At 62.9% G+C, this 20511-nt stretch overlaps 1 protein-coding gene across 3 annotated transcripts in view; it reads right to left on the bottom strand.

Moving 5' to 3' along the window:
* The window catches only part of CHD3 (chromodomain helicase DNA binding protein 3), a 50959-nt gene that overhangs the window by 25858 nt on the left and 4590 nt on the right, over positions 1-20511 (bottom strand). For 2 of the 3 annotated variants that reach the window (XM_077193085.1, XM_077193086.1), the window contains exons 2-15: positions 16587-16705; positions 15448-15636; positions 14463-14587; positions 13560-13798; positions 12869-12999; positions 12426-12561; positions 11337-11515; positions 9957-10187; positions 8407-8604; positions 6996-7210; positions 4739-4870; positions 4002-4101; positions 2606-2797; positions 855-1055 (exon numbers count right to left, since the gene is read on the bottom strand). In XM_077193085.1, coding sequence (XP_077049200.1) covers positions 855-1055; positions 2606-2797; positions 4002-4101; positions 4739-4870; positions 6996-7210; positions 8407-8604; positions 9957-10187; positions 11337-11515; positions 12426-12561; positions 12869-12999; positions 13560-13798; positions 14463-14587; positions 15448-15636; positions 16587-16705 — 2387 coding nt within the window. Of the gene's footprint in view, positions 1-854; positions 1056-2605; positions 2798-4001; positions 4102-4738; positions 4871-6995; positions 7211-8406; positions 8605-9956; positions 10188-11336; positions 11516-12425; positions 12562-12868; positions 13000-13559; positions 13799-14462; positions 14588-15447; positions 15637-16586; positions 16706-19259; positions 19348-20511 lie in introns of those variants that run through there. The other variant, XM_077193087.1, reaches the window with a different exon arrangement.

Genomic DNA, 20511 nt, shown 5'->3' with positions numbered 1-20511 from the left:
CCCCAAAAACCCACCCAGAACCCCCCAAACCTCACCCAGAACCCCAAAACATGGAAAAACCCCACCCAGAACCCCCCAAACCTCACCCAGAACTCCAAAAACCCATCCAGAACCCCCCAAACCTCACCCAGAACCCCAAAAACTGCCCCAAACCCCCCAAACCTCACCCAGAACCCCAAAAACCCCCCCAGAACCCCAAAACATGGAAAACTCCACCCTGGACCCCAAGGTGACCCAAGTGTCCAGGTGCCACCCCAGGTGCCACCCCCAGCTGTCCAGATGTCACCCGCAGGTGTCCAGGTGCCACCCCACTGTCCCCCGGCTGTCCAGGTGGCACCCAGGTGTCACCCCCAGGTGTCCAGGTGCCACCCCACTGTCCCCCGGCTGTCCAGGTGACACCTGCAGCTGTCCAGGTGCCATCCCAGGTGCCACCCCAGGTGTCCAGGTGCCACCCCACTGTCCCCCAGCTGTCCAGGTGCCACCCCCAGGTGTCCACATGTCACCCGCAGGTGTCCAGGTGCCACCCGCAGGTGTCCAGGTGCCACCCCCAGCTGTCCAGATGTCACCCCCAGGTGTCCAGGTGCCACCCCAGGTGTCACCCCCAGATGTCCAGGTGCCACCCTCAGGTGTCCAGGTGCCACCCCAGGTGCCACCCGCAGCAGTCCAGGTGCCACCCCACTGTCCCCCAGCCGTCCAGGTGCCACCCAGGTGTCACCCGCAGGTGTCCAGGTGCCACCCCCAGCTGTCCAGATGTCACCCCCAGCTGTCCAGGTGCCACCCCAGGTGCCACCCGCAGCTGTCCAGGTGCCACCCAGGTGCCACCCGCAGGTGTCCCAGGTGTCCCCAGGCCTCACCTTCATCTTGAAGGCCTTCTTGCCGCCCTTCATGGCGTTGTCGTCGAAGGAGAACTCGTTCTCGCGGATGATGGCCCTGCTGTCCTTGTCCCCCGTGTAGGTGACAACGTAGAAGGCCGGGGCCCACATCTGGAACTCGCGCTCCCAGTTGATGATGGTGGAGAGCGGCGCGCTGACGAGGAACGGGCCCTTGGTGTGGCCCTGGGGGACACTGTGTCACATGGGGACACGCCCTGGGGACACTGTGTCACACCACGGGGACAGGGGACAGCCCTGGGGACACTGTGTCACACCACGGGGACAGGGGACACATGGGGACAGCCCTGGGGACACCGTGTCACATGGGGACACACGGGGACAGCCCTGGGGACACTGTGTCACATGGGGACACGCCCTGGGGACACTGTGTCACATGGGGACACACGGGGACAGGGGACAGCCCTGGGGACACTGTGTCACAAGGGGACACGCCCTGGGGACACTGTGTCACACCATGGGGAAAGCCCTGGGGACACTGTGTCACATGGGGACACACGGGGACAGCCCTGGGGACACTGTGTCACATGGGGACACGCCCTGGGGACACTGTGTCACAGCATGGGGACACACGGGGACAGGGGACAGCCCTGGGGACACTGTGTCACACCATGGGGACAGCCCTGGGGACACTGTGTCTCATGGGGACACACAGGGGACAGGGGACAGCCCTGGGGACACTGTGTCTCATGGGGACAGCCCTGGGGACACTGTGTCACACCACAGGGACAGGGGACAGCCCTGGGGACACTGTGTCACATGAGGACAGCCCTGGGGACATTGTGTCACACCACGGGGACAGGGGACAGCCCTGAGGACACCGTGTCACACGGGAACGGGTACTGGGGGTGGCCCTGGGGGGACCTCGGAGGGGGCCACACGTGTCCCCAGTGAGTGACCCCAGTGACCACATGGATGACCCCAATGACCACGAGTCACCCCAAGCCCACATGGATGACCCTAATGACCACATGGACGACCCCAGGCCTACATGAGTGACCCCAGGGCCACATGAGTGACCCCAGGCCCACATGGATGACCCCAGGCCTACATGAGTGACCCCAAGCCCACGTGGGTGACCCCAGGCCCACATGGATGACCCCAGGCCCACGTGGATGACCCTAATGACCACATGGACAACCCCAATGACCACATGGACAACCCCAATGACCACATGGATGACCCCAATGACCACAAGTCGCCCCAAGCCCACATGGATGACCCTAATGACTATGTGGATGACCCCAGGCCTACATGGGTGACCCCAGGCCCACATGGATGACCCCAGGCCCACATGGATGACCCCAATGACCACATGGACGACCCCAGGCCCACATGGATGACCCCAGGGCCACATGAGTGACCCCAGGCCCACATGGATGACCCCAATGACCACATGGATGACCCCAGGCTCACATGGATGACCCCAGGGCCACATGAGTGACCCCAGGCCCACATGGATGACCCCAAGCCCACATGGATGACCCCAATGACCACGAGTCACCCCAAGCCCACATGGATGACCCTAATGACCACGTGGATGACCCCAGGCCTACATGAGTGACCCCAGGGCCATGTGGATGACCCCAGGCCCACATGGATGACCCCAATGACCACATGGACGACCCCAGGCCTACATGAGTGACCCCAGGGCCACATGAGTGACCCCAGTGACCAGGCAGGTGCCCTCACGGGTGCCCCGCGGGCGCCCTCACCTCCTTGTAGAGCGAGTAGAGGAAGACGATGGTCTGGATGGTCTTGCCCAGCCCCATCTCGTCGGCCAGGATGGTGTCGGTGCTCTGCGCCCACGAGAAGCGCAGCCAGTTCAGCCCCTCCAGCTGGTACAGGTGCAGCGTGCCCCCCGTGGCCGTGATGAAGCGCGGCTGCGTCTCGTACTTCACCGTGGGCTGTGGGGACACGGCTGTCACCGGGGGGGACACAGCACCCACAATGTCCCCAGAGGGATGGAGGGGTCAGGGGGATCAGGGGAACCGGGTTTGGGGGGACACGGCTGTCACCGGGGGGGACACGCCACCATGGGCACCTCCATGGGAATGGAGGGGTCAGGGGGATCAGGTGGGCTCAGGTGTGTCACAGGAACTGGGTTTGGGGGGACACGGCTGTCACCATGGGGGACACAGCACCCACAATGTCCCCAGAGGGATGGAGGGGTCAGGGGGATCAGGGGAACTCAGGGGAACTGGGTTTGGGGGAATTCAGGATACCCTAAAAGCCCCCACGGGGATGGAGGGGTCAGGGGGCTCGGGTGGGCTCAGGTGTGTCACAGGAAGTGGGTTTGGGGGGGACTCAGGTGTTCAGGACACCCCAAAAACCCCCACGGGGATGGAGGTGTCACAGGGCTCAGGTGTGTAATGGGAACCAGGTTTGGGGGGAACTCAGGTGTTCAGGACACCCCAAAAACCCCCATGGGGACTGGAGGTGCCACAGGGCTCAGGTGTGTCAGGAGAACCAGGTTTGGGGGGACTCAGGGCACCCCAAAAACCCCCATGGGGCTGGAGGTGCCACAGGGCTCAGGTGGGCTCAGGGGAACCAGGTTTGGGGGGGACTCAGGGCACCCCAAAAACCCCCATGGGGCTGGAGGTGCCACAGGGCTCAGGTGGGCTCAGGGGAACCAGGTTTGGGGGGACTCAGGTGTCCGGGAATGTCCCCAAAGGCTCCCCCAGTTTTTGGGGTGCCCAGCTTTGGGGTGCCTGGGTTTTTGGGGTGCCCAGGTGTCCAGGAATGTCCCCAAAGGCTGCCCCAGGTTTTGGGGTGCCCAGGTTTGTGCTACCCAGTTTTTGGGGTCCCCAGTTTTTGGGATGCCCGGGTTGAGGGTGCCCAGTTTTGGGGTGCCCACGTTTGGGGGTCCCTACTTTTGGAGGTCCCCACTTTTGGAGGTCCCCAGTTTTTGGGGTCCCCAGTTTTTGGGATGCCCAGTTTTTGGGGGTCCCAGTTTTTGGGGGTCCCAGTTTTTGGGATGCCCAGTTTTTGGGGGTCCCAGTTTTTGGGGTGCCCAGATTTGGGGGTCCCCAGGTTTGGGGGTCCCCACTTTTGGGGTGCCCACTTTTGGGGTGCCCACTTTTGGGGGTCCCAGTTTTTGGGGTCACTCACATCGTTGGTGGGTGAGTCGGGGGGCCCCTCCCCTGGCGTCTCCTTCTTCTTCTTCTTGTAACGGCGGGGCTGGGCCGGGTCCTCCCCCATGAACACCTCCCTGGGGACACCGGGGACATCAGGGGACATCAGGGGACACCAGGGGACACGAGGGGACATCAGGGGACACCTTGTAACCCCTGTGTCCCTCCCAGTGTCCCCAGTGTCCCTCGCAGTGTCCCTCACTGATGTTTCCAGTAGGCACATCCCTGTAACCCCAATGTCCCCCTGATGTCCCTGGTGTCCCCCCAGTGTCCCTCCTACTGTCCCCTCAGTGTCCCCAGTGTCCCTCACTGGTGTTTCCAGTATGCACATCCCTGTAACCCCAATGTCCCCCATATCCCCCCGATGTCCCCAGTGTCCCCTCAGTGTCCCCAATGTCCCCAATGTCCCTTCACCGGCGTTTCCAGTATGCACATCCCTGTATCCCCAGTGTCCCCAGTGTCCGCTCAGTGTCCCCAGTGTCCCCTCACCGGTGTTTCCAGTATGCACATCCCTGTATCCCCAGTGTCCCCTCAGTGTCCCCAATGTCCCCAATGTCCCTTCACCGGTGTTTCCAGTATGCACATCCCTGTATCCCCAGTGTCTCCAGTGTCCCCTCAGTGTCCCCAATGTCCCCTCACCGGTGTTTCCAATATGCACATCCCTGTATCCCCAGTGTCCCCAGTGTCCCCTCAGTGTCCCCAGTGTCCCCTCACCGGTGTTTCCAGTACGCCAGCTTGTGCAGGTCGTAGTCGGGGATGGGCATCTCGTCCTCCTCCCAGGTGGCCTGGTCGTAGGGCAGGTCCCGCCACTTCACCAGGTAGTGGTACTGCCCCTTCCGGTCCACGCTGCGCGGCACCGCGTCACCCGGGGTATGGGGACAGTGGGGACAGCACGGGGACAGCACGGGGACAGCACGGGGACACCCAGGGCACCGCGTCACCCGGGGCACGGGGACGGTGGGGACAGCATGGGGACAGCACGGGGACACCCAGGGTACGGGGACACGCAGGGCACGGGGACAGCACGGGGACACCCAGGGCACCGCGTCACCCGGGGTATGGGGACGGTGGGGACAGCACGGGGACAGCACGGGTATGGGGACACGCAGGGCACGGGGACAGCACAGGGACACCCAGGGCACCGCGTCACCCGGGGCACGGGGACACCACGGGGACACCGCGGGGACACAGCAGGGACACCATGGGGACAGCGGGGACACCCAGGGACAGTGGGGACACAGCAGGGATAGGCAGGGCACTGCGTCACCCGGGGCACGGGGACACCATGGGGACACCGGGGACACCGCAGGGACACTGCAGGGACAGTGGGGACACAGCAGGGACAGAGGGGACAGCCAGGGCACCGTGTCACCTGGGGCACAGGGACACCATGGGGACACAATGGGGACACCGCAGGGACACAGCAGGGACAGCCAGGGCACCGCGTCACCCGGGGCACGGGGACAGTGGGGACACCGCAGGGACACAGCAGGGACAGCCAGGGCACCGCATCACCCAGGGCATGGGGACACCGGGGACACTGCAGGGACAGTAGGGACAAAGGGCACCCAAGGGCACCCAGGGGACAATGGGCACCCAGGGGACAATGGGGACAAGAGGCACCCAGGGGACAATGGAACGGTGGTGACACCAGGCACCCAAGGACGTGTGGCACCATGGGGACATCAGGCACCCAGGGGACACCCACGGGGACAACTGAGTGTCCCCACGGGCATGGGGCACCCATGGGTGACACTGGGCACCCCTGGGGACATGGGGACAGCCAGCAGCACCAAGGGACCCAGCAGGGAGTGTCACTGCCACCAGGGTGTGGGTGACAGCAGGGGACTGAAAGGGACACAAGTGCCACCAGGGGTCAGCAGGGACAGGGACAATGGGGTCATGTGGGGACACGGAGGGGACATGGGGACAGCTGGGGACACGGAATGTAAATGAGGCCACTTGGGGACAGAGTCACACGGAGGGGTCACTCGGGGACAGGGACACATGGAGGGGTCACGTGAGGACACGGAGGGGACAGAGCCACACGGAGGGGACACGGGGTCACTCGGGGACAGGGACACATGGAGGGGACATCGGGGACAGTGCCTGGTGGCACTTGGGGACAGTGCCCGGAATGTCCCCATGGGTGCCACCAATGTCCCCAAACCCCCCCTCGGCCACTCTCCTCACCCATCCTGCTGTCCCCTGTCCTCTGGGGATATGGGGGTGCCCCAGGCGGGTCTGGGGTGCCCTGGGGGATATTTTGGGGGTGCCCTGGATGGGATTTGGGGTGCCCTGGGGGGATATTTGGGGTGCCCTGGGTGGGATATTTTGGGGTGCCCTGGGTGGGATATTTGGGGTGCCCTGGGGGGGATATTTGGGGGTGCCCTGGATGGGATTTGGGGTGCCCTGGATGGGATTTGGGGTGCCCTGGATGATATTTTGGGGATGCCCTGGATGATGTTTGGGGGTGCCCTGGGGGATATTTTGGGGGTGCCCTGGATGATATTTTGGGGTGCCCTGGGGGCTATTTTGGGGTGTCCACCTGTGGTTGATGATGCGGTGCACCGTCATCCACTCGGGTTTGGTGCCGTAGTGGCAGAAACACCCCAGGGGGATTTGGGGTGCCCTGGATGATATTTTGAGGGTGCCCTGGGTGGGATATTTTGGGGGTGCCCTGGATGATGTTTGGGGGTGCCCTGGGGGATATTCTGGGGTGCCCACCTGTGGTTGATGATGCGGTGCACCGTCATCCACTCGGGTTTGGTGCCGTAGTGGCAGAAACACCCCAGGGGGATTTGGGGTGCCCTGGGGGATATTTTGGGGGTGCCCTGGGGGATATTTTCGGGTGCCCTGGGGGATATTTTGGGGGTGCCCTGGATGATGTTTGGGGGTGCCCTGGATGATGTTTTGGGGGTGCCCTGGATGATGTTTGGGGGTGCCCTGGGGGATATTTTGGGGTGCCCACCTGTGGTTGATGATGCGGTGCACCGTCATCCACTCGGGTTTGATGCCGTAGCGGTAGAATCGCTCCTCCATGCCCCCGAAAAGGGGGTCCCCCCCCGCCCCCCGTTTCTCGCTCTTGGGGTCGTCGTCCCCGGAGCCGTAGTCCAGGGGAGGGGGCTCGTCCATGTCGTTCTTGCGCTGGTAGTTGCGGTACATCACCAGGTGGAAGATCTCCAGCTGCGCCCCGAAACCAAAGGGGACACCCCAAAGTTAGAGAGGACACCCCAAAGTTAAAGGGGGACAGCTCAAAGTTAGGGGGGACACCCCAAAGTTAAAGGGAATAACCCAAAGTTAGAGAGGACACCCCAAAATTAAAGGGGGACGGCTCAAAGTTAGGGGGGACACCCCAAAGTTAGAGAGGACACCCCAAAGTTAGAGAGGATGCCCCAAAGTTAAAGGGGGACGGCTCAAAGTTAGGGGGGACACCCCAAAGTTAGAGAAGACACCCCAAAGTTAGAGAGGATGCCCCAAAGTTAAAGGGGGACAGCTCAAAGTTAGGGGGGACACCCCAAAGTTAGAGAGGATACCCCAAAATTAGAGGGGCACAGCTCAAAGTTAGAGGGGACACCCCAAAGTTAGAGAGGATACCCCAAAATTAGAGGGGGACAGCTCAAAATTAAAGGGAATAACCCAAAGTTAAAGGGAATCATCCCAAAATTAGAGCATCCCAAAGTTAGGGGGGGACACCCCACAGTTGGAGAGGAACATCCCAAAATTAAAGCATCCCAAAGTTAGAGAGGGCATCCCAAAGCTAAGTGTGGAATCCCCCCCATATTTTGGGGTGTTCCCCCAGGATTTTGGGGTGTTCCCCCAGGATTTTGGGGTCCCCCTCGATGTTTTGGGGTGCCCCGGGTGTACCTGCAGCTCCTTGATCCAGTGCCAGTAGGGCAGCCCCACCCATGCTGAGTCCCCCCAGGTGCCCAGGTGTTCCCCCCATATTTTGGGGTGTTCCCCCAGGATTTTGGGGTGTTCCCCCCATATTTTGGGGTGTTCCCCCAGGATTTTGGGGTTCCCCCCGATGTTTTGGGGTGCCCCAGGTGTACCTGCAGCTCCTTGATCCAGGAGCAGTGCCAGTAGAGCAGCCCCACGATGCTGAGTCCCCCCAGGTGTCGAGCTGTCCCCCCCCATATTTTGGGGTGTTCCCCCCATACTTTGGGGTGTTCCCCCAGGATTTTGGGGTTCCCCCGATGTTTTGGGGCCATACCTGCAGCTCCTTGATCCAGGAGCAGTGCCAGTAGGACAGCCCCACCCATGCTGAGTCCCCCCAGGTGTCGAGCTGTCCCCCCCATATTTTGGGGTGTTCCCCCCATACTTTGGGGTGTTCCCCCAGGATTTTGGGGTTCCCCCGGTGTTTTGGGGTGCCCCAGGTGTACCTGCAGCTCCTTGATCCAGGAGCAGTGCCAGTAGGACAGCCCCACCCACTTGACGAAGAACTCTCGCTCCGAGCGGCCCTGCAGGGCCTGGGGGGGCCCCTCCTGGGCCTGGGGGGCCCCGGGTGGGGCCACGGGGGCGGGGGGCTCCCCCCAGCGCCAGTAGAGGATCTTCTGTACACGGCCCTTCAGCACGGGGCACTGCGGGGACAGGGGACACTGCTGGGGACACTGCTGGGGACATTGGGGACATTGGTGTCCCTGTGAGCTCACAGTGTCCCCACGTCCCCCCCACAGGATCTTCTGTACACGGCCCTTCAGCACGGGGCACTGCGGGGACAGGGGACACTGCTGGGGACACTGCTGGGGACATTGGTGTCCCTGGGAGCTCACAGTGTCCCCATGTCCCTCAATGTCCCCCCCACAGGATCTTCTGTACACGGCCCTTCAGCACGGGGCACTGCGGGGACAGGGGACACTGCTGGGGACATTGGGGACATTGGTGTCCCTGTGAGCTCACAGTGTCCCCACGTCCCCCCCACAGGATCTTCTGTACACGGCCCTTCAGCACGGGGCACTGCGGGGACAGGGGACACTGCTGGGGACACTGCTGGGGACACTGCTGGGGACACTGGTGTCCCCATGTCCCTCAATGTCCCCCCACAGGATCTTCTGTACACGGCCCTTCAGCACGGGGCACTGCGGGGACAGGGGACACTGCTGGGGACACTGCTGGGGACATTGGGGACATCGAGGGGAGGAGGGCGGAGGGCTGTGCCCTGAGGTGGGCTCTGAGCTGTCCCCATGTCCCCACAGTGTCCCCAATGTCCCCCAATGTTCCTACAGTGTCCCCATGTCCTCAGACTGTCCCCATGCCCCCATGTCCCTGCATTCCCCTATGTCCCCTCATTGTCCCCATGTCCTGCCGTGCCTCTCCATGTCCGCATGTCCCCATATCCCCTCACGTCCCCATGTCCCTGCTGTCCCCAGTGTCCCCATGTCCCCAATGTCCCCACAGTGTCCCCAGTACCGTGCAGCGGGGACAGAGCCACTCGCCGTTGGGGACCTCGGGCAGGGGCGGGTTCAGGCAGTGGATGTGGTACGAGGACACCGCAGCCCCCATGTCCCCAATGTCCCCAGTGTCCCTGCTGTCCCCAGTGTCCCCATGTCCCCACAGTGTCCCCAATGTCCCCAGTACCGTGCAGCGGGGACAGAGCCACTCGCCGTTGGGGACCTCGGGCAGGGGCGGGTTCAGGCAGTGGGTGTGGCAGGAGGACACCGCAGCCCCCATGTCCCCAGTGTCCCCAGTGTCCCTGCCGTCCCCAATGTCCCTGCTGTCCCCAGTGTCCCCATGTCCCCACAGTGTCCCCACAGTGTCCCCAGTACCGTGCAACGGGGACAGAGCCACTCGCCGTTGGGGACCTTGGGCAGGGGTGGGTTCAGGCAGTGGATGTGGCAGGAGGACATCACAGCCCCCATGTCCCCAGTGTCCCCAGTGTCCCTGCTGTCCCGATGTCCCCATGTCCCCACAGTGTCCCCAATGTCCCCAGTACCGTGCAGCGGGGACAGAGCCACTCGCCGTTGGGGACCTCGGGCAGGGGCGGGTTCAGGCAGTGGATGTGGTAGGAGGACACGCAGGCGTCGCAGCACAGCAGCTCGCCGCCGTCCTTGCACACGCGGCAGTACTCCATGTGGTCGTCTTCCTCCTCCTTCTCGCCCTCCTCCTCCTCCTCTTCTTCCTCCTCCTCCTCCTCCTTGGCCTCCCACTGAACGCCTTCTTTCTCCTGGGGACGGCTTGGGGTCAGAGGGGCGACACCAAAACACCGGGGAAGGGAACAAAACAGCCCCTAGAGACCCCAAAACACCAGGGAATGACCCCAAAACAGCCCCTGGAGACCCCAAAACACCAGGGAATGGCCCCAAAACAGCCCAGGAGACCCCAAAACACCAGGGAATGACCCCAAAACAGCCCCTGGAGACCCAAAACCTCCAGGGAATGACCCCAAAACAGCCCCTGGGACACCCAAACCTCCAGGGAATGGCCCCAAGGGACTCCCAGGATGCCCTAAATCACCTCCAAACCCCCTCTAACCTCCCCTTAAAAACCCCCAGCATCCCCTCAACCCCCCCAGGATGCCCCTTAGGGACCCCCAACCCCATCCCAATCCCCCCAGGATGCCACTAGACCCCCTCCAGGATGCCCCCAGTGCCCCCCAATCCCCTCAGAATGCCCCTAGATCCCCCCAGGATGCCCCAGGTCCCCTCAGAATGCCCCTAGATCCCTCCCTAGGATACCCCCACAGTCCCCTCCCAGTGCCCCCCAATCCCCTCAGAATGCCCCTAGATCCCCTCCAGGATGCCCCCAGCTCCATCCCAATCCCCTCAGGACCCCCAGTTCCCTCCCAGTACCCCCAGTGCCCCCCAATCCCCTCAGGATGCCCCCAGTTCCCTCCCAGTGTCCCCAGTGCCCCCCAATCCCCTCAGGATGCCCCCAGTTCCCTCCCAGTCCCCTCCCAGTGCCCCCCAGTCCCCTCAGAATGGCCCTAGATCCCTCCCAGTTCCCTCCCAGTTCCCTCCCAGTCCCCTCCCAGTGCCCCCCAGTCCCCTCAGGATGCCCCCAGTTCCCTCCCAGTTCCCTCCCAGTCCCCTCCCAGTGCCCCCCAATCCCCTCAGGATGCCCCCAGTCCCCTCCCAGTCTCCTCCCAGTGCCCCCCAGTCCCCTCAGGATGCCCCCAGTTCCCTCCCAGTGCCCTCCCAGTGCCCCCAGTGCCCCCCAATCCCCTCAGGATGCCCCCAGTTCCCTCCCAGTCCCCTCCCAGTCCCTCCCAGTGCCCTCCCAGTGCCCGCAGTGTCCCCCAGTCCCCTCAGGATGCCCCCAGTTCCCTCCCAGTGCCCTCCCAGTCCCCTCCCGGTGTCCCCGGTGCGGCGCTCACGCAGTGGGGGCAGCTCCAGCGTCCCTCGGGGGCGCGGTCCAGCTCGGGGTCCAGGCACACCAGGTGGTAGGCGCGGGGGCAGGTGTCACACAGGATGATCTCCCCGCCCTGCTGGCACACCTCGCAGTAATCCTGGTGGTCGGTCTCGTAGCCATCGCCCTCCTCCTCGGGGCCCGGCCCTGCGGGGACAGCGACAGGGCTGGCGCTGCGGGCGCTGCGGGGACCCTGGCACTGCTGGCACTGCGGGGACCCTGGAACTGTGGGGACCCTGGCACTGCTGGCACTGTGGGGACCCTGGCACTGCTGGCACTGCTGGCACTGCGGGGACCCTGGCACTGTGGGGACCCTGGCACTGCTGGTGCTGCTGGCGCTGCTGGCACTCTGGGGACCCTGGCACTGCTGGCGCTGCTGGCACTGCTGGCGCTGCTGGCACTGTGGGGACCCTGGCACTGCTGGCACCCTGGCATTGCTGGCACTGCTGGCACTGCTGGTGCTGCTGGCACCCTGGCACTGTGGGGACCCTGGCACTGTCGGCACTGCTGGTGCTGCTGGCACTGCTGGCACCCTGGCATTGCTGGCACTGCTGGCACTGCTGGCACCCTGGCACTGCTGGCACTGTGGGCACCCTGGCACTGCTGGCACTGTGGGGACCCTGGCACTGTCGGCACTGCTGGCACTGCTGGCACCCTGGCACTGCTGGCACTGCGGCCATGGCACCCCCCCAGAGGGTGTGGGGACGCTGGGGGAACTGGGGACAGGGATGGGGACATGGGGACACTGGGAACAGCAGGGTGGAGGAACTGGGGACAGGGCTGGGGACACAGGGACAGGGCTGGGGACACGGGAACAAGGTTGGGGACATGGGGACAGGGCTGGGAACACGGGAAGAGGATTGGGGACACAGGAACAGCGCAGGTGACACCTTGGGGACACCCCTCAAAGGACCCCCCCAGCCACCACCACTGGGCTGGAACCAGAGCCAGAACCGCAGCCCCCGCTCGGGGCAGGGGGACACCCGTGGGGTCTGGGGACCCCGGGTGACACCTTGGGGACACTCAGGGACGCTTGGGGACACTCAGGGACACTCACCCTTCTTCTTCTTGCGGCCGGGGCGGCCCCGTTTGAGCTTCTTGAGGCGCGTGCTGGGGTCGGGGCGGGGGGCGGCCCCCAGCACCCCGGGGCTCTCGGCGTCCGACTCCTCCTCGGCCTCGCCCGCGTCCTCGCTCTGCACGGGGACACAGGGGACAGCAGGGGACAGAGGGGGACATGAGGGGACATCAGGGACAGTGGGGACAGCAGGGACATGAGGGGACAGCAGGGACAGAGGGGACAGCAGGGACATGAGGGGACAGCAGGGACAGAGGGGACAGCGGGGACATGAGGGGACAGCAGGGACAAGTGCCCCATCCCATGTGCCCATCCTCAGTGTCCCTGGGTGTCCCCAGTCTCAGTGTCCCCAGTGTCCCCTGCCCTGTCCCCCAGTGCTTGCAGTGTCCCCTGCCCTGTCCCCCAGTGTCCCCAGTGCCACTCACCGAGCTGCTCTTCTTGCGTTTTCCTCCCAGCACTCCCAGTTTGATCTTGAGCGGGGCCATCTTCCTGCCCTTCATCTTCCTCTTCAGCTCGGGCACCCGCGGGCTCTTGCTGCGCTTCTTGTGCCCGGGACCTGGGGGGCACCATGGGTCAGGGACCCCCAAACAGCCCAGGGGATCCCCCAAACCCCCCCCAGAGACCCCCAACCCCCCCCAGAGACCCCCGAACCCCCCCAGTGACTCCCAAACCCCCTCCCAGGTTGAGGAGGGGTCTCCCCACCTTTGCCCTCCTTGGTCTTGGCCTTGCGCAGCAGCGGCGGCGGCGCCTCGGGGGTACCCCCAAACCCCCCCAAACCCCTCAACCCCAAACCCCCCCAATGACTCCCAGCCCCCCCCCCAGGTTGAGGAGGGGTCTCTCTCCCCACCTTTTCCCTCCTTGGTCTTGGCCTTGCGCAGCGGCAGTGGCGGCACCTCAGGGGTACCCCCAAACCCCCTCAACCCCAAACCCCCCAATGACTCCCCAAGCCCCCCCAGGTTGAGGAGGGGTCTCTGTCCCCACCTCTGCCCTCCTTGGTCTTGGCCTTGCACAGGGGCAGCGGTGGCGCCTCAGGGGTACCCCCAAACCCCCTCAAACTCCCCCCCAATGACTCCCCAAACCCCTCCCCCCAGGTTGAGGAGGGGTCTCTGTCCCCACCTTTGCCCTCCTTGGTCTTGGCCTTGCGCAGCGGCGGCGGCGGCGCCTCGGGGGCCACGCTGGCCACGGCTGCCGACACCTGCTCGGCCACGGCGGCTGCTGCGGCCGCTGCAGCGGCGGCCACGGCGGCGGCCGAGCCCTTGAAGGGGTTGTTGGCGCTGAACTCCCTCCACTTGGCGCCCAGGATGGTCATCATCTTGGACATGGGGATCTTGGGGTTCTTCTTGGCGATCAGGGGCCTGCAGAGAGAGACAGGGGGGCAAAAGGGGTCAGGGGTGGTGGGGCAGAAGGGAGGGGAGAGGTCTGGACATTGGGGGGTGGCACCATGGGCACTGTGGGGTGGATGATGGGCACAGAGTGGCCTGGGGTGGGCCAGGGTCAGTCAGGATGGCCTTGGGGTCACTCGGGATCCCAGGGGACACTCAGGATCCCAGGATGACCCTGGGGTCACTCAGGATCCAGGGGTGGCTATGGGGTCACTCCAGATCCTTGAGGTCCCTCAGGATCTCAGGATGACCCTGGGGTCACTCAGGATGACCCTGGGGTCACTCAGGATCCAGGGGTGGCCTTGGGGTCACTCAGGATGGTCCCCATGGTCACTCAGGATCCAGGGGTGGCCATGGGGTCACTCAGGATCCAGGGGTGGCCATGGGGTCACTCAGGATCCCTGGGGTCACTCAGGACCCTCAGGTGTCCCTGCCCAGGTCCCTGAGGTGTCCCCCAGCACCTCAGGGGCACCCCCAGACCCTGGGATGACCCAAAAGGACCCTCCCAAAACCCTGAAGTGTCCCCAAACCCCCCTAGAGGGACCCAGAGGGACCCCGGGGTGCCCCCCAAACCCCCAGAGGGACCCAGAGGGACCCCGGGGTGCCCCCCAAACCCCCGGGGTGCCCCCAGCCCCACCTCATGAACTGGCTGAAGGCCTTGTAGTTGGTGAGGGTGTGATAATCCTCCTCAGTGAACACGTGGTCAACGTCCTCCAGCCCCCAGGCCCCCAACAGCTGCGCCGAGGATTTCTGCTCCACCGCCTGCGAGGGGACATGGGGACATTGGGGACATTGGGGACACCAGGGGGACATTGGGGACATGGGGGACATGGGGGACATTGGGGACATGGGGGACATTGGGACACGAGGGGACATGGGGGACATTGGGGACACCAGGGGGACATGGGGGGCATTGGGGACATTGGGGACATTGGGGACATTGGGGACATGAGGGACATTGGGGACATGAGGGACATTGGGGACATTGGGGACATGGGGGGACATGGGGGACATTGGGGACATGGGGGACATGGGGGACATGGGGGACACGGGGGACACGAGGGGACATGGGGGACATTGGGGACATTGGGGACATGGGGGACATGGGGGACATGGGGGGGACATGGGGGACATGGGGGACATCAGGGGACATCAGGGGGACACAGGGAACACCAGGGGGACATGGGGGACATGAGGGGACATCAGGGGGACACAGGAAACACCAGGGGGACACGGGGGGACAGACACCAGGATGGGGAGAAACACCAGGAGCAGAGATGAAGAGAAGGAAACACATCAGGACCCCCATGAGGACCCCAGGAAGGTTCTGGGACCCCCATGAGGACCCCAGACAATGACAGAACCCCCCAAAAGGTGTTGGGACCCCCATGAGGACCCCAGACAATGACAGAACCCCCCAAAAGGTGTTGGGACCCCCATGAGGACCCCAGACAATGACAGAACCCCCCAAAAGGTGTTGGGATCCCTTTGAGGACCTCACACAAGTGTTGGGAACCCCCAGAATCCCCCAAAGGTGCTGGGCCCCCCCAGGACCCCCATTTCCCAGCACAGGGGGTGCCCCCAGTGCCCCCCCAACCCTGAGGAGCCCCCCCAGGCCGTACCTTGACCTTCTGCCCCCCCTCATCGTCGGCCTTTTTCCTCCTCTTGGTTTTCTTCTCCTTCTTCTCGCGGTGCTTCCGCCGCCGCTTCCGCGCCGCCCCGCCCGAGTCGCTGCCGCCGCTCTCCGACTTCTCCCGGTACTCCTCCCGTGGGTACTCGTCCCTCTCGGACTCCAGCTCATCCTCGCTCACCTGGGGAACCCCAAAAACACCTCAAACTACCCCAGAAACACCCCAAAAATACCCCAAAAACACCCCAAAACTGTCAGTGAAACTTAGAGCCCTGAGCCACTCCCAGTACTCCTCCCGTGGGTACTCGTCCCTCTCGGATTCCAGCTCATCCTCGCTCACCTGGGGAACCCCAAACACACCTCAAACTACCCCAAAACTACCCCAAAACACCCTAAAAATACCCCAAAACACCTAAAAACTGTCAGTGATTCTGAGAGCCCTGAGCCACTCCCGGTACTCCTCCCGTGGGTACTCGTCCCTCTCTGATTCCAGCTCATCCTCGCTCACCTGGGGAACTCCAAAAACACCTCAAAAACACCCAAAACACCCCATAAACACCCCAAAAACACCCCATAAACACCCCAAAAACACCAAAAAAACACCTCAAAAACACCCCAAAAACACCCCAAAACTGTCAGTGAACATGAGAACCCCCCTCAGTCACACCAGGTCTCTGTCAGGCACCCTCAGACCCCCATCAGCCACCCCCAGACCCTGTCACCTGTCCCCAGACCCTGTCACCTGTCCCCAAACTCTGTCACCTGTCCCCAGATGCCATCACCTGTCCCTAACCCCATCCATTGGGGACAGACCCTGTCACCTGTCCCTAACCCCATCCATTGTCCCCATCCCTGTCCCCTGTCCCTGTCCCCACCCACTGTCCCCATCCCTGTCCCCTGTCCCTGAGCCCACTCACTGTCCCCATCCTGTCCCTGTCACCTGTCCCTGAGCCCACCCACTGTCCCCAGACCCTGTCACCTGTCCCTGACCCCATCCATTGTCCCCAGACCCTGTCACCTGTCCCCATCCCTGTCCCCTGTCCCTGACCCCATCCACTGTCCCCATCCCTGTCCCTGTCCCCTGTCCCTGTCCCCATCCCTGTCCCTGTCCCCTGTCCCAGCAGTACCCACCAGTTTTTTCCGTTTCCGGGGTTTCCCGGGTTTGTTTTCCTTCTGTTTCCGGGGGCCCCTTTTCTTCTTCTTCACCCCCAGGGCCCCCTCGAGGCCCCGCAGCAGCTCCTCGTCACCATCTGTGGGGACACGGGGACATCAGCCATGGGACAGGGATGGGGACAGGATGGGGACAGGGCAGGGACAGGGATGGGGACAGGGATGGGGACAGGGATGGGAGAGGGATGGGGACAGGGATGGGAACAGGGATGGGAACAGGGATGGGGACAGGGATGGGGACAGGGCAGGGACAGGATGGGGACAGGGATGGGGACAGGGATGGGGACAGGGATAGGGACAGAGATGGGGACAGGGATGGGGACAGGGACAAGGGCAGGATGGGGACAGGGATGAGGACAGGGACAGGGGCCAGCAGTGTCACCGTCACAGCAACCAAACACTGGTGACACCGTGACAAACAGCAGCAGAGGATTCCCCAAACCTCACATGGGGACATCAGTGACACTGTGACAGTGACCAAAGGATGGCAGAGGATTCCCTGACCCTCACATGGGGACAGCAGTGACACTGTGACAGCAGTGACACTGTGACAGTGATCAAAGGATGGCAGAGCATTCCCTGACCCTCATGTGGGGACAGCAGTGTCACTGTGACAGTGACCAAGCACTGGTGACACCGTGACAGTGACTGATGGATGGCAGAGGATTTCCCAGCCACTGGGCCCAGGGGACAGCAGTGACACCGTGACAGTGACCAAGAGATGGCAGAGCATTCCCTGGCCCTTACATGGGGACAGCAGTGACACCGTGACAGTGACCAAGAGATGGCAGAGCATTCCCTGGCCCTTACATGGGGACAGCAGTGACACCGTGACAGTGACCAAGAGATGGCAGAGCATTCCCTGGCCTTTACATGGGGACAGCAGGGACACCGTGACAGTGACCAAGCCCTGGTGACACTGTGACAGTGACCAAGCACCGGTGACACCGTGACAGTGACTGATGGATGGCAGAGGATTCCCTGACCCTCACATGGGGACAGCAGTGACACCGTGACAGTGACCAGGCACCGGTGACACTGTGACAGTGACCAAACAACAGCAGAGTATTCCCCAGCTCTCACTCTGGGGACAGTGGTGACACTGTGACAGTGACCAAGCACTGGTGACACCGTGACAGTGACCAAGAGATGGCAGAGGATTCCCTGACCCTCATGTGGGGACAGCAGTGACACTGTGACAGTGACCAAGAGATGGCAGAGAATTCCCCAAACCTCATGTGGGGACAGCGGTGTCACCGTGACGCTGCCCTGCTCTCACATGGGGACAGCGGTGTCACCGTGACGCTGCCCTGCTCTCACATGGGGACAGCGGTGACACCGTGACACTGCCCTGCTCTCACTCTGGGACAGCAGTGACACCGTGACACTGCCCTGCTCTCACTCTGGGGACAGCGGTGACACCGTGACGCTGCCCTGCTCTCACTCTGGGACAGCAGTGACACCGTGACACTGCCCTGCTCTCACATGGGGACAGCGGTGACACCGTGACGCTGCCCTGCTCTCACATGGGGACAGCGGTGTCACGGTGACGCTGCCCTGCTCTCACATGGGGACAGCGGTGACACCGTGACACTGCCCTGCTCTCACATGGGGACAGCGGTGACACCGTGACGCTGCCCTGCTCTCACTCACTCTGGGGACAGCGGTGACACCGTGACACTGCCCTGCTCTCACTCTGGGGACAGCGGTGACACTGTGACGCTCCCCTGCTCTCTCACACTCTGGGGACAGCAGTGACACCGTGACACTCCCCTGCTCTCTCTCACACTCTGGGGACAGCGGTGACGCTGCCCTGCTCTCACTCTGGGGACAGCGGTGTCACCAGCCGCCAGCAGAGGATTCCCCAGGCCCTCCCATGGGGACACCGCCGGTGTCACGGTGACGGTGACCAAGCGCCAGCAGAGGATTTCCCCAGCCCTTGGCCGAGGGCCACCGGCATCCCCGTGTGACAGACAGGGGCCATTCCCGCGGCCCCGTTGTCCCCGGGGCGGTGACACCGCATCCGCGGCACGGCCCGGGGGCTGTCCCCGCCGCTCTGGTGACACGGAGGTGTCACAAGCGTCACCCCTGCCAGCCGCGGCCACGGCCCCCGCGGGTCCCCGTAAATCACCCCCAGGGTGTCCCCAAGGGAGGGGGACACACACGCACACACACACACGAGGAGGGCGGGGGGGTGCCAGCGGGTGCCAGCCTTGGCGTGGGGACAGGAAGCGACACCCGGCGCCGCCGGGGTCACATTCCAGCCTAATCCCTTGGCAGCGCCGCCTGCCAGCCCCGGGCGGCCGGGCCGGGCGCCGGGACCACCGGCAGCGCCGGCCCCGCGGGGCCGCAAAGGCCCCAAATCCAACAGGCCCCAAATCCAACAGGCCCCAAATCCAACAGGCCCAAAACCCAAAAGGCCCCAAATCCAAAAGGCCCCAAATCCAAAAGACCCAAAATTCTCTTTTTTTTTTTTTTTCCGCCCGTTTTTTTGGGGTTTTTTTTGTTTTTTTTTACCATGGCGGCAGCGCCGAGGCCCAGCCCGCGCTGTTCCCCCTCCCCTCCCTCCCTCCCTCAGCGCTGCTCGCTTTTCCAAATTCCCCTTTTCTGCGCTTTTTGAACCCAAACCATCACCTGGGGGTGTTGCCGGGGACACGCGGCCGCTGGCGGGGATGGGGCCGAGCCCTTGCGGACCCGATCCTGCCATTTTTAATTTATTTTTTTGGGGTGTTTTTTTTATTTTCAGCCCCCCCAAATCCAAACTCTCCCCCCCCACCCCGGGCCCCACCATCGGACATGCGCGGGGAGCCGGGGCGCGTTGGCAAAGCATCAACCAGAATTTTCCACACACGTGACGCTCCCACTCCCCGCACCTCGAGAGAAAAAAAGGGGAAAAAAAAACCCGAAAAACGCCGAAAAAAACAAAAAAAAAACCGCTCGGGGAAAAGGGAGGGGGGGAGCGGGAGCCGCGATCCTAAAGTGAAACCCCCCCCCCCCCCTTCCCTGAGTGGATGAAGGGAGAGAGAAATGAGGGGAAAATGGTGGAAATTGGAAATGAAACGGTGAAAGGAGGAGGAGGAGGAAAGGGGGGGGGATAGGTGGAAAAATGGAAAAAATGTAGCAAAAACCACAATAAAAAAAAAAAAAGCAAAAAAAAAAAAAAGCAAAAAAGGGGGAGTGATTCCGGCAAAGGGGAGGAAGGAGTTGGAACAAAGAAAGAGGGAGGGGAGCTCCAAAATGGGGGGGAAAAGGGAAAATCTGGGGGAAGAGGCACAGCGGGGACTGAGGCGCCGCTGCCCCCGCGCCGCAGAAATCCCCGATTTTGGGGCTTTTTTTGGGGTGTTTCCTCCCAGTTTTCCCTCAGCTGCTGGCGCTGGAGCAGCCGGCCAGGCCTTTGCTCAAGAAACTTGGTGCCAAGTGTGGAAAATCTCAAGTTTAGGTTTGATTTATTTGGGATTTTTGGAAGGGAAAATTCGCTCGGTTTGGGTGCTCCCAGCCCTACCCCAGGCCGGCTGCGGAGCTGCCGCGGCCTCGCCATTGTTCTCTGCTGAAAACGGCAAAAATCGGGAAAAAAGGATTAAAAAAAAAACCCCAAACCAACAAGTTTCAGCTGGGGAGGAGAGGGAGGAGTTGGTTTCCCGCTGGGAAAATGGGGAAAAAATGTTATTTCACCTCAAATCCGGGCAGAGAGGCCAGGCCGCTGCTGATCCGGGGGGGGAAAGGTTCAAAATGAGCAAAATTTCTGCTCCAGGGGGGGAAATGTTGATAAAAATGGGGATTTTGGGGGTTAGGAGGAGGAAAAAGTGGAAATAAAAAGGGGGATTGGGGATGTGGTGAGAGGGAAAAGGGTAAAAATGGGGATTGGGGGTGTTTGGGGGAGGAAAAA

Source organism: Agelaius phoeniceus, chromosome 36, assembly GCF_051311805.1.
Source record: "Agelaius phoeniceus isolate bAgePho1 chromosome 36, bAgePho1.hap1, whole genome shotgun sequence".
NCBI classification, from domain to species: domain Eukaryota; kingdom Metazoa; phylum Chordata; class Aves; order Passeriformes; family Icteridae; genus Agelaius; species Agelaius phoeniceus.
The sequence above is the reverse complement of the archived record's forward strand: the minus strand, read 5'-3'. Positions and strand labels throughout refer to the sequence as shown.